We start from the raw sequence: 13,988 nt of genomic DNA, 5'->3' as shown, positions 1-13,988 counted from the left end.
TCAAGTAAACTTTTTTGTTTGGTTTGAATTCCTCACATGTACTTTTTCCTCACAAATCACACTGAATCAGTCACTATGATGCACTGAAATAAATCCCGTGGAAGGACTGAAGAGCATAATTTGCTTCTTCAAGTTTTTTAGATTATTCTCCCGTTTCCATTTGATTCATCGTGCACTGTTTTACTTGCTGTTCCATCTGCATTCTGGAGTAAAGAAATTATTAAGTGTAGCTTTTCTGCATTGTTCTCATGAACAGAAAACTTTACCCATAGGCCTGCATTGTTGTCTGGTTTCTATGGCAACGCTTCTGGTAACAAGATGGATTTCAGACAACTGGGTCATGTAAGACAACAGTCTGTTTATGATGGCAATAGTATCCCCCCCCATCGTTACCCAGAGGTAGGGATTTGCACGTTTTATTAGTAGCCCTTCTTGTTTGTCAGAGCTGCATTTCCTGCAGACAAGATCCCCCTTTGCAAGTTTGAGAAAGAAAAAAAGTAAAGAGAGATGATCGCTAGAAGCGCCTACCCCTCCAGCCGAAACCCCTCCTCCTCTGAGTCCAAACTGGAGCAACACAATTCCACACCATATATGGGAGGGGTGACATCATCAGCCAGTGGTCCGCTGCTGTTTTACACAACATTCACCTTTCATTGTTCTGATGACATGGTTGGAATGTGATGGCTTATTCCCCGCGGAGCAGGGGGCCGAGCCGACCCTAAGCGATGTCTCTGCAGCGCAGCCATGGCAAAATGCAAAACATGTTAGGCATGGATCTACCTGCAGTGCAGCCCGACTAGAGGGTAAGTTTGAATACTGACTCAGAAAGTTGTCTGTTTTGGGGTTTTGGAGCCAGAGGCATACGTGCGGTGACAAAACAGATCTTCGCGTTTTGAGTCACTAAGAGCACAGCGAGGGCTTATTTGTGATGCGAGGAGAGCTCCTCGAGCAGCGGGCTGCAGCCGTTCATGTGCAAAGTGAGCTGGAGCACTTGCTTTGTGAGCCGTGAGCCGGAGCACTTGCTTTGTGAGTTGGGAACTTGTTGCAAACGCTTCAGCAATCACAGGAGATGACACAGTCGGTGCACAAGGGAAATGATGGCAGCATTGGCTGGGGGACTGGAGATGGGGCTAGGGGGTGGTACATTTAGACAGCCCTTCATATTTACTTCTCCTTTTGGGTTGCGACCGATGAAACACCGCAAAAGCAGCGAGCGCGAGCTTGTGCCGCTCAGCGCAATGTGTTTCTGCTTCGGTGGCTCTCTGCTCATTCAAGTGCGAGAAGCATGGTGACCCCTATCTGAGAAAATCACATGAGGTCTCAGTCTTTAATCTGCCCTCCTTCTTTGTTCACTCTACTGTCATGCTTTTTCCATTTATTCTGCTCCCCTGCACAGCATCCAGGCCAGAGTTCTGTGGATTCTGATGAACCCTGAGGTTATGGTATGCAGTGACCAGAATCCCAGGGAAACTTGAAAGATGTAAAGATACGTGTTGAAAACATAAAATGTCAAAGGATTCCCTTTTTTAATTTCAGAGCCAGCAGGCACGGATTATACCGCGTAATGCTTCTGATCCAGAACATTGTAGTCAGATTGATCCATTTCCTAATGCAAATCCTTGCTGTTTAAAGGGAAAGAAGTACAATAACATTTTATATGGACGTATATGTTTGAAACCTTCTTGTCTGTCCTTCTTTCTTTCTGTTCCACAGATACTGTGTAAAGCTGGTGAAAAAACTCTTTTAGATTTGAACTAAAATGAGTAGAGAACACTGGCATAGGGTATGTCTGTAGGGTATCTGAGTGGTGATGATATGAAGCAGCAAAAGATTCATAAACTTCTAATGTTCACTGTCACTGAAGAACTATATTGAAATACATTAAAAGTAGGTTAGGAGGTTCTGATTCAGTGACAGTTCTTTTAAATTTCAATTAAGGTATATTTGATGTGGTAAATTTTCACATGTAAGTTACCATAAAGCACTTTAAATGTGATGAATGGGAACGTTTCCTTTTTTCTTTCAGATTAAAGCGATTGTTAGAACAAGAGAAGGTGTATCAAGCACGGAAAGAGAAAGATCACAAACAGCGACTCGAGAAAGTCCGGGAAGAGCTTGTGAAACTAAAGTCCTTTGCCCTGATGCTGGTGGACGAACGGCAGCTCCATATTGAGCAGATCGATCAGCAGAGTCAGAAGATCCGGGATCTCAATCATAAGCTCCAGGATAAGGAACACAAGCTGGCAGCCATCAGCAAAAAAAGCAAGGAAGACAGCCAGAGGATTATAAAGGCTGAGGTGGAACTGGAGCAAAAGGCATCCAAGTTTGCACAGGAGCATGAAGAGATGATTGCCAAACTGGCTGCCCAGGAGTCTCAGAACCGTCAGCTACGGCTGAAATTAGCTACAATGACCCGTAGGATTGAAGAGCTGGAAGAGAGTAACAAGGCGCTGCAAAAGTCTGAGGATGAACTCCAGGAGCTGAGGGACAAGATCAGCAAAGGGGAGTGCAGCAATTCCAGTCTGATGACAGAGCTGGAGAATCTTCGCAAGAAGGTTCTGGAGATGGAAGGCAAGGATGAGGAGATCACCAAGACGGAAACCCAGTGCAGGGAGCTGAGGAAGAGATTGCAAGATGAGGAGAACAGTAGCAAGGACCTGAAGCTAGAAGTGGAGAAACTCCAGAGGAAAATGGTTGAGATGGAAAAATTGGAGGGGGCTTTCAATCTGAACAGGTCAGAATGTGTACAGCTGCATGCCAACTTAGAAAAAGAGAAGAGCTTAACAAAAGACTTAGGTGGAGAGCTGGAAACACTGAAAAACAGAGTGAAAGAGCTTGAGTCGTCTGAATCAAGACTAGAGAAGGCTGAAATGGGTCTAAAGGAGGACCTGAAGAAACTCAAGTCTTTTACAGTCATATTGGTAGAGGAAAGGAAGAACATGGCAGAGAGAATTAAACAAGAAGAAAAAAAGGGTGAGGACCTCAACAAGATGATGAAAGGTGAGCAAGCAAAGGTCATGGAGGTCACAGAGAAGCTAATTGATGAAAGTAAAAAGTTTCTTAAACTGAAATCTGAGATGGAGGCTAAGGTGACCAGCCTCACAAAAGAGAAAGACAAATTAACGTTTAAACTTGCACGTGAACAGGAGAAGTATAATGACCTGAGTTCAGAAGCTAATCTCATGAAAAGTAGGATGGATGGCTTAGAGGAAGGTGATCGAGAATCTGCTAAAGGGAGGATTAAGATAGAGCTCGGAAGACTTTCAGATGATGACAACAAAATCAAAGAGCTAACCATGGAAATTGAGAGACTGAAGAATCGTCTACAGCAGCTTGAGGTCGTGGAAGGGGATCTCTTGAAGACAGAGGATGAGTATGATTTGCTGGAGAAAAAGTTCAAGACAGAGCAGGATAAAGCAAATGTCCTGTCACAGTTGCTAGAAGAAATGAAGAGTCAAATTGCCAGGAACAAGGCAATAGAAAAAGGGGAGGCAGTGTGTCAGGAAGCAGAGCTGAGACAACGGTATAAGATGGAGGAGGCCAAAACAAGAGACCTTCAAGCAGATGTGCTGGCACTAAAGGAGAAGATCCATGAGCTCATGAACAAAGAAGACCAGCTAGCTCAGCTACAGGTGGACTACTCTATCCTTCAGCAGAGGTTCATGGAAGAGGAAAACAAAAGGAAAAACATGAGCCAGGAAGTGCTCAACCTCACCAAAGAGCTAGAGGTTACCAAGCGCTACAGCCGTGCACTACGGCCCAGCATGAATGGAAGGAGAATAATGGATGTTCCCTTGACTTCGACGGGCGTTCAGACCGATGCAATGGCCACTGAGACAGGTGAGGAAGATGCAACTGCTGTGTTTATTAGGAAATCTGTGCTGGAGGAGAATCATATCATGAGCAACCTGCGTCAGAAAGGTTTGAAGAAACCACCTGTTCTTGATCGCTACCCTCCTGCTGCCAGTGAGCTCAACATGAAGAAATCATGGATCCCCTGGACGAAAAAAAAGGACACTGTCACCCAGAGTGGGGCAGAAAAAGTTAACCATATCAATGGAGAATCAACCCGCCCACCTGAGCTGACCATGTCCCAGAAGCCAGGACAACCCTTACACATCAGGGTTACTCCTGACCATGAGAACAGCACTGCCACTCTGGAGATTACCAGCCCACGTGCAGAGGACTTCTTCTCCAGTACCACGATCATCCCCACCTTGGGTCTTCAGAAGCCTCGCATCACTATTGTTCCCAAACCCATCACTGTTTCCCCGAAGAACAAATCTAGTGAAGGCTTGGGGCCCCAGGCTGCAGAACGTGCTAAATCACCTGTCACCATCACCACCATCTCAAGGGCCAAGTCCCCTGAGAGAGGCAAGACTGCTTCCTCTGACACTCCTCTGTCACCTCTATCACCTGTTTCCATCATAACTGTCAGCACCTCCCCAGTTTCCAACTTGACTGGCTCACCGGAGCCTCAAGAGCCCACCACAGGCCGAGCAGTGTTTAAATTGTCCCCCGATAAACATGGTGCCCCCGCACCTATCAGGAAGTACAACGCCAATGGCAACATCATCACCACCGAAGACAACAAGATCCACATCCACCTGGGGCCTCAATTCAAGAGACCCATAGAGCCTTGCAGCCCTACCATCACGGTGAGGCCAGTGACTGTGACAACAGAAAACAAGGAAATTACCACTGGAACTGTACTGTGCTCTCCGCAACACAACTCTACTGCACCGCCCAAGAGTGCTCCCAGCAAGGTGATGAGCAGCATCACCATCAATCCCGTCACCTCGGCTCCCTCCAGGCCTACACAATCAGTGGTGAGTATCTGTCGGGAAACTCTCAAATGACACGTTCACATCAGCCTCTCGGTCGTCCTTGAAGAATACATTAACCGCTTGAAAAAGATCGTGGTCAAATCAAAGCATTTCTTTAAAAAAAAAAAAAAAAGAAAAAAATAATTTTTTTCTCAGTCATCGTATTTTAAGCATATAAAGTGAAGAAACTGATCAATATGGCATCTCTATATGTGAAATAAAATACATAAACGCAGCCATTATCAACTTGAAATATATTTTTTAAGATTCTGATTAAAGGGCAAAGTAATAATCTCAAAATCTTCTATATTTCAGTTGCTACTGAAATGTTTCAAAATGATATCAGGTGGTGACAGCTCCTTAAATAGCTCACTTCTCAGGTATAGACAAGTCAATACATTTCCTACTCTGTGACATGTACTAACACTGGAATGGACTTACACTCGTATACAATGGAAAAGAGGACGCTTTCAGATCCTCTTCTGAAGGTATGCTGACACACCTGTGTTTTTGACTTGCACCAACTGACACACCCCTTTAACCCTTGTGAGACTAATTACAATGAAGCACCCAAGTATGCAAAACATGGCCTCTTTCATTCTGAACCCTGAATGTTTTGCATTTAAAGCAAATAGTGAAGCACACGCACCTGCGCACATCACTTCAGCGGTGAATCGAAAGGTGAGATGAGATTGTGGGAAAACGGTGTATTTCATAATGGAGTATGTACGTGGGCTTATGTTCAGACCTTGATTATTATAACAAGGGAGTTATGATAGTAATGATGCAGCCCTGTAAGAGGCACTTAACGCGTGCAAATAAACTGTTGTCAAATGCTCTAAAAACAAACTAAAATCAGCAAGCGCCGATGAAACTGCATGAAATGTTTTTATTTAAACTAGAGGGCAGCTGGTAGCGTAGTGGTTCCCATCTCCATCCCATCTCCAGCTCTAGTACCCTTGATCCAGGCACCTACCTAAAATTGCCCAGCTGTATAAACGGTTAAATAATCGTAGGTAACCTCATGCTATAAGTTGCTTTGGAGAGAAGCGTCCGCTAAATATAACCAATTTAGTAGTCCCGGAAGTATTTAAATCGTAGTTTTCTACAGCTTGTCCATCACTGACCACTGTTTTCACTGATTATTAAAGAAACGTTCACCTACATCTATACTTTGGATGGGATGTCAATGTCTTCAGAGCAGTGGTTCTCAACCGGGGGTACGCAAACCCCTGGGGGTCCTTTGAGGCATACAAGGGAGCACCTCAGAGGCTGTATCCAATATGGTGCATTTTTCATTTGCTCATTTTTCCTAAAACATTTATCTAGTTATTATGTGGTAGATCTGACGAAACTTTTTATGTATTGCACCAATTTTACATGCGTAACAATCGATAATGAAGCAATTTTCTCTACATCTGTTTGTGTAGAATTTGGAGATTAATAAAAAGTCAATTTACACTGAAACAATAGGACTTCTTAAGCGCATGCGTACATGGAGCGCACCTGAGCACCTGGCTGACCCTCGATAGGGTACCTCGGCCAAAAAGGTTGAGAAGCACTGTTTTCAAGGCACAGCGAGAAGCTACAAGAAGGAACACTATGCATCTAGGATATGTTCCTGCCATTATCTCTATTGTGAGCAGTCTTCTTCATCAGCATGAACTGGTATATTTTGAAAAGTTTTTTTTTTTTTTTTTTTTTTTAAATATTGTGCTTTCTATGTATCTTTTCTTCTCTTCAACATCTTCCCTCTTCTCTTTCACCATTTCCCGGCTCTCCTTTTTCTCAAATCAGCCCGGGCAGGACATGCAGTCATCTCGACTCACGCCCACACGCATCCCTGTGTCAAAAGGTATGAAAACCGGGAAGGCTACCCTGGGCATCGCCACGGCAACAAAAACAGACTCTCGGACCGAGGGCCAGCCAGTGAGAGTCGAACTGAAGAAGTCCGTCACCGGTCATGGGGGAGGGAAAGGCTGAGGGCCACAGCGGCCGCTGACGCGGACGCGTCTACCGCTAAGGCACACCGGAGCGAAACACACCCACATCGCTCTTGTAGGACAGAGCGGTCGCTCAAGTGTACGGCAGAGGATGCTGTTACACTCACTCTGGAAACGAGCAGCCTGTGAAGTCGGTGTAACTGAATCTCAGATGCTGGGACATTACACTACATGTTTTTTATATGTAATTTTTTTCTCTCCATGAAATACCTCTCCATATTGTCGTGTTTTTATGAATAATTGTAGGGCATGTTTCGCGTCATTTCAGCCGACACGAACGCCCCCCAGCATGCCTCCGTCTAAAAGAATGCAAGTGTAAATTTGCCTGGGCCGTGCTATTACTAATCCCCTGGCTGTATCAGCAGTAGGTTCGCATTGGAATTTGGTGATCATTTTTTGCATCATATATTGTACATTTCTACACATTGATGATATCTGCATTGCATCTGGAGGTTTCCTGGTTGATGTAATCATATATATTTTATACCAGGCCACATTAAGTTGAGGATGACAAGAAAATGAGAGGAACACAACTAATAAAACTTCTAGATGTATATATTTTAAAAGTTGAACTTTTTAAGTTACTTCTGTTAAATGGCTTGCAGTGTATTTAGTACTGATGAAAATAAAAGCTTTACAAACAACCTGGCTGTAAGCATGTTGAATACAACAAGCAAGGGTAAGAAACACCGTGGTATTTGAGGGATCCTTTACAATAAAGATGGACCAAATTAACATTACCTTTAGCAATATCAAAAATAAAATGAAATGCAAAATTCTAGTTTCAATTTATAAAAAAACCTTTGTGATAAAGGCATATCCTCATAAAATTCTATTTAATTATGTTTTTTTGTAAATTTAAGTCTGGCATACTATGATTTGTGTTGCCATGAAGTTGTTGGATTGTCAGTAAAGGACATCCAGCCTGATGCGCAGATTAATTATACAGATGGTCCCCGACTTACGATGGTTCGACTTACGATTTTTTTCGACTTTACGATGGCGAGCTGGTGATAGATATTCAGTAGAAAAACTTAAAATTTTGGATTTTGATTTTTTTCCTGCGCAAGCGATTTGCGGAGTGACACTCTCTCACGATTCTAGGCAGCGACAGTGATCCGCATGTCCCAGTCTGTCACGCACAGATGTGTATTAGGTATGTTAAATGCATTTTCGATTTATGATATTTTTCACTTACGATGGGTTTTGCGGAACGTAACCCCATCGTAAGTCGGGGAACACCTGTATGTATAGAAAAAAATCTTTCAGATATAAAATAATTCCTTAGTACTGTTATAAATGCAGTTGTTCAGCTTTTTCTGTAACTAAAAGGAGAACAATTATGCATTATACTTGTCAGGAAGTCTCTTACTGTGTTGTGGAAGTTTGCACACTGTGACTGAAAGAACGGCATAGTGAAAACAGGAAACGGGACAGTAACTTTCTGTTGAAATAAGGTACTACTCTCTTAAATTTAATACAAAGGTCTTAGCTGAGTTTCCTTAGGCCCAGGGCATGAAGAAGTGGTTTTTATTAATTTCTGCTTGATGGCAGAGTATTAAAACCTGCTTGTTCTTGGTAAGAAAGACCTTCTCAGACTTATATATTACTTAAAACCAGACAATGTGTTCGGGAATAAGTATGCTTTCTGTGGAAGTGTTTTTTTATTGCATGGATCTGCAGTAGAAATTCAGCTTTGCAAGTGTATTAATACAAGAACCATTGTTCATACAATGACAGTTTAGCTGTAAACAGATGTTGCCTCTGGGTCTCTTTAAAATATATGTACATTTTCGCCAGATTTTATCCTAACTTCAGTTAATACATTGAATTCAACTGCTTTCTATACTTATTTTAGCAAATGGCATATGCCTAACTTATGAAAACGTGAGCGAGGATCCTTTAAAGGAAAATGTACAGAGGTTGGTAACAAACAATTTGTTTGACAATCCAAATTTTCGAAGTAAGACAGTACAATAAGCCTAAATAATGCGAGTGCGAAAAGGAGAAAACAAATAAAGACAGAAAACAGGAGACAACAGATGAGCGTTTAGGTTATAATGCTTACAACATAAGAGCATCATAATTAAAAAGCATCTTGTGATTAAGTGCTGGAGGTCTGATTTCTCACTTATCTCTTTCTTGACATGGGATCTCTCCTTCATGGTACATCAGTTTACAAGCTCTAACTAATGCCTGCTAATTAATATAGTATTACAATGAAGCATGGCCAACAAATCACTAATTACAATATTGTAAATATGTCACCATGGACTCTTAATTTTTTAAATCTCGTCCTTATTAATGTTTTACAAACTCATGAAACTAATTCTCATTTGATAACCATAGCTTTATTGTCATGCGCATTAGTAACCGCTCACAGACTTGGCATAAGTTTTCACATGTCCATTTATAATCACTATCGCTACACACATGTGCCCACTCAGAAATATTTTGAGCGGTCATTACACTAGTACTGTGATCATGGGGTTATATGGAATTGAGTACTTCATTCGTTCAATTCTCTCTTCCCCCCAGAAACTATTGTGCACCATTTGAGAGTTCAGCCAAGATGAAGCTACAACCCTGAGCTCCAGGGGCACATGCCCTCCGACATGAACCACCTCAAGGGCCGCAGGGTGCAGCTCTGTGGCCTTCGGTTGGCTGCAAGAGGTTCGTTGTGCGGCAGCCTGGTTTCTGACCTTCATGGATTATGCTGCGGTGGCCTCTCGTGGGCTCTGAGAAAAGCACAGAACGCCAATGCTATGGCAGAGAGAGGAGATCTCAGACTTGGTTCAGGAGAAGCATAATGCATCGTCTGAGACGGAGTTTGGCTACAATCCTTTGATTTGTGTTGTTTTCAAATATCTGCAGGAGTTGCCTATTGCGTCCACAGGGAAAGGAAGGCATGATTTTGGAAAGAAGCAATATTAAAATGATAGGTTTTCTCCACTGAGTTTCACTAAACAAATAATGCAATCCGACTGTGTCAAAGATACACAGCATCTACTTTCACTGTCATCGTGAAGAGCTCATCTGCAACGCTTGCAGGAGAACTATAGAATATGCTTATTTTCTGGTAGAAAGTTATGCTAAAATAACAAAGCAGGTAAAAGCTGTAAAAATTTAGCTGTTGCACTGTGATGTCATAGATCAAGACTGGTTGTGTAAGATCACATTCGCTTCGTGTTATAATCCAGAGCACGTCCAAGATTAAACACATCTGATTTGTATGCTTGATGGTTTAAGTTTTAAGATTATATATCTGTTTGATTCTTTCCATTTCAAAGCAAGATTTAATTGTTTTAAACATGTATCTGATTAGTAATTTAGATTTCTTGATCACATCAATAAATACATTTTTTTCTGAATCTCTAGATCTGGGTCTTCCTTCTTATTAGAGTGAAGATTATTTGAAATTGTCAACTTTATTCGGAAACTACAGTTGTACAAACAGAAATGTATATATACGTTTAGATTATTAGTATTTTATAATATTTTTAAATTATTTATATATACATTATGTAGTAGCACTGCTGTCTCACAGCGCCTGGGTGGTGCTAGAGAACGTGGGTTCGATTCCCGCTCAGTCTGTGTGGAGTTTGCATGTTCTCCCTGTGTCTGTGTGGGTTTCCTCCAGGTGCTCTGGTTTCCTCCCACAGTCCAAAGACATGCTGTTCAGGTTCCCCATAGTGTGTGAATGACAGAGAGAGTGTGTGTGTTCCATTGATGTGTGGATGAGTGACCCGCTGTAAGTAGTGTATTGTAACGGCGCTAAGGGGAGTAAATGTGTAAATAGTTGGCATTAGTGTTTATGTGTGTGTACATAGTTGTAATAAAATTCAATTTATTTTTATACAGCGCTTTTCTCACACAGTGACACAGAGCGCTTTAACACAGGCATAAAGCAAGAAAAACAGATACAAACAAAGAAGACAGTCGACTAATGTCTACCATCATAAAGTACTTTTATAGAGCTATAAGTATGCCTGCTGGCCACCTGGGAAAGGAACAAAAACTCTCAACTGAGAGTTGAGGGAGAAAAAACGTCTAGCGGTCCACAGGCCAGTGGTTGCCCACCCCACCTGGGTACTCTAGATTAAGTAACAATTGTAAGCCAGTTTAACAAGTAATAATGATATTATTGCTGAATGGAATCTCGGATGCCCAGCTCAGCATGGAACATCTCGTTCATCATGGCAGTTGGTCATCAGCCTCAATCAGCATGGGATTGCCCTGTCACCGCTGGCCGGCCTCCTCAGGTCTTATGTAGCGAGGTAGTGCTCAACAAGAAGAAAGAACAGAGTTAGTAATATGTTACTTAAGTTAATTATTAAGCATTTATATAATGGTGGTAAAAAACAACCAAGGCAAGTGGAATTACATTTCGAGGTGGAATTCCTGAGTGAACATGTAAGTCTTTAGTCGGGATTTGAAAACAGAAACAGACGGGGCATTTCTGACATTAACTGGTAGACTATTCCACAGTTTAGGTGCTCTATAAGTAAAGGTGCTACCTCCTACTGAGGCCTTATTGATCACAGGTACTTTAAGGTAACCTGCATCTAATGAACGGCGATATCGTCCTGGGATATAAAAATTAATAGGGGTGCGGTGGTGCAGTGGGTTAGACCACAGTCCTGCTCTCCAGTGGGTCTGGGGTTCAAGTCCCACTTGGGGTGCCTTGCGACGGACTGGCGTCCCGTCCTGGGTGTGTCCCCTCCCCCTCCGGCCTTACGCCCTCTGTTACCGGGTAGGCTCTGGTTCCCCGCGACCCCATCTGGGACAAGCGGTTCTGAAAGTGTGTGTGTGTGTGAGATATAAAAATTAATGATCTCACAAGGGTAAGCCGGAGCAATGCCATGTACTGCCTTATAGGTCAAAAGTAGGATTTTATAATCAACTCTATAAGCAACCGGGAGCCAATGCAATGTTTTAAGTACCGGTGTTATATGATCAAACTTCCTAGTTCTAGTGACAATTCTCGCAGCAACATTTTGTACCAACTGTAGCCTGGATAGAGTCTGGTATGGACAACCCGACAATAAAGCATTACAGTAATCCAGCCTGCTGGAAACAAAAGCATGAACCAGTTTCTCAGAATCCTGTCTACAAAGGAATCGCCGCATTTTAGCTATGCTTCTTAACTGAAGGAAGCATGCGATACAAATGACAGCTATTTCCATCCAGCAGGACACCCAAATCCTTGACACAATCCGTACGCCTGAAGGTAATACCATTTGTTGTAAAGATTGGCATGATTATGTCGAGAGTTTTAGCATCACCACAAGTACCTTTGTTTTACTGGCATTTAGAGACAAAAAATTATTACTCAACCATAATATAATTTTATACTAGTAAAACAATTAGCTAACGATGCCACATGTGATGGATCATCAGGCTTGAATGATACATAAAGCTGTGTGTCATCGGCATACAAATGGAAATTTACATTGTGTTTGCGAATAATGTCACCCAACGGTAACATATAAAGAGAGAACAGTAACGGACCCAACACAGAGCCCTGTGGCACACCATGCTGACCCGTAGTGGAGATGGAGGGGGTGCAGTCGTCAGATTTCAATACAAATTGTTCACGGTTAGCTAAATACGATTCAAACCGCTTCAGAATGGTACCTCTTAGTCCAACCAGGTTTCCAAGTCTGGTTTCTGATTGGTTGTCGTTCTATTTATGTTCAGTGTTTGGAATTCTGGGGAGTCCCGGGGGAACGTCTTAACCATGGGGCGCAGCGGGGGCGCTGGGAGTGATCCAGGGGGATTCTCAAGTGTTCTGTGTTATTTGCACTGTCTAGAGCCTCTTTGTTAAGAGTATGATCAAGTTTTATGGGGGACAGTCCTTTTGGGTATGTTGGTGTGGGGAAGACATGGGTCAGTTACATTTTTTGAAGCCAGAAGGGGATTGTTACTGGAAAGCTTTGTCTTGACAATGTATTTTATGTGGGGGGGCGCGGTGGCACAGTGGGTTGGACCACGGTCCTGCTCTCTGGTGGGTCTGGGGTTCGAGTCCCGCTTGGGGTGCCTTGCGATGGACTGGCGTCCCATCCTGGGTGTGTCCCCTCCTCCTCTGGCCTTACGCCCTGTGTTGCCGGGTAGGCTCCAGTTCCCCGTGACCCCGTATGGGACAAGCGGTTCTGAAAATGTGTGTGTGTGTGTGTGTGTGTGTGTGTGTGTGTGTGTGTATTTTATGTAATGGTTGTTTAGTAACTTTGCTGACCAACTGTAGGAAAATGGTATTGAGTTTGTTTGATTGTGGATTTTAATGTATTGTTTTAGTTGTGTATTATTCATAGCTTTATCAAATAAAGTTTATTAAAAATAAATGATCAAGTTTTTTTTTTTCCAAACTTTAATAAAGTTATCAAGTTTTATACTGTAATTTAGGAGTATTTTATGTGTTCTGAAGGATGCATTATATGATGACTTCGGTTGAGCTGCTATTGGGGGGCAAGTCCTTTTGTGGGTATGTTGGTGTGGGGAAGACATGATCAGTTACATTTTTGTGTAGCCAGGAAGGGGTCTTGACAATGTATTTTGTGTAATTTTGTTAACCAACTGTAGGAAAATGGTTTTGGGTTTGTTTGATTGTGGATTTTTAATGTTTGTTTTTGTTGTGTGTATTATTGATAACTTTAATTTATTAAATAAAGTTTGAAAAAAAAAAACTACTGAGAAACATGTGTGCTTCACTAAGAGCACGTTTCTTTTACTCTCACTCATGAGCCTGTCTCTAGTAGTTGCATGGGGGAACAATTCAGTATCTGTGTAAGTCGCCTTGGTTGGTGTGCGCATAACACTAGTAGTATATATAATCCACTGTAAGTCGCTTTTGGAGCGTCTGCTAAATAAATAAATGTAAATATATGTATACATACATATATATGATTTTATATAATGTATACCCGCTGTTAAAGGCAGTGAAAGTAGATAATTCACAACATATCTTACACAAACTAAGCATATATAACAATAAGTTGTTGAAAACGACTACTCGCGTTGCTAACGCCGTTGAACACGCGGTACAGCAGCGACGCCGCAGCTCGGCAGCCTCGTATCCATTGCGTCCTACGTCAACACGGAAATTCATGTTGATTGGCTGAAAGACTTCCTGTATTTTTTTTATTTTTTACTATGACATGAA

General features: G+C 42.3%; 1 protein-coding gene across 6 annotated transcripts in view; it reads left to right on the top strand.

Moving 5' to 3' along the window:
- LOC108929375 (filamin-A-interacting protein 1-like) overlaps positions 1-10,189 on the top strand; it is a 34,476-nt gene extending 24,287 nt beyond the window's left edge. For 2 of the 6 annotated variants that reach the window (XM_018743848.2, XM_018743849.2), the window contains exons 5-6: positions 2,027-4,829; positions 6,624-7,526. In XM_018743848.2, coding sequence (XP_018599364.2) covers positions 2,027-4,829; positions 6,624-6,809 — 2,989 coding nt within the window. In that variant the 3' untranslated portion in view covers positions 6,810-7,526. Of the gene's footprint in view, positions 1-624; positions 804-2,026; positions 4,830-6,623; positions 7,527-9,367 lie in introns of those variants that run through there. The other 4 variants (XR_001965747.2, XM_018743850.2, XM_018743852.2 and 1 more) reach the window with 4 other exon arrangements.
- The last annotated feature ends 3,799 nt before the right edge of the window (positions 10,190-13,988 follow it).

The sequence above is a fragment of the Scleropages formosus genome, chromosome 1 (genome assembly GCF_900964775.1).
Source record: "Scleropages formosus chromosome 1, fSclFor1.1, whole genome shotgun sequence".
In the NCBI taxonomy this organism is placed as follows: domain Eukaryota; kingdom Metazoa; phylum Chordata; class Actinopteri; order Osteoglossiformes; family Osteoglossidae; genus Scleropages; species Scleropages formosus.
The sequence above is the reverse complement of the archived record's forward strand: the minus strand, read 5'-3'. Positions and strand labels throughout refer to the sequence as shown.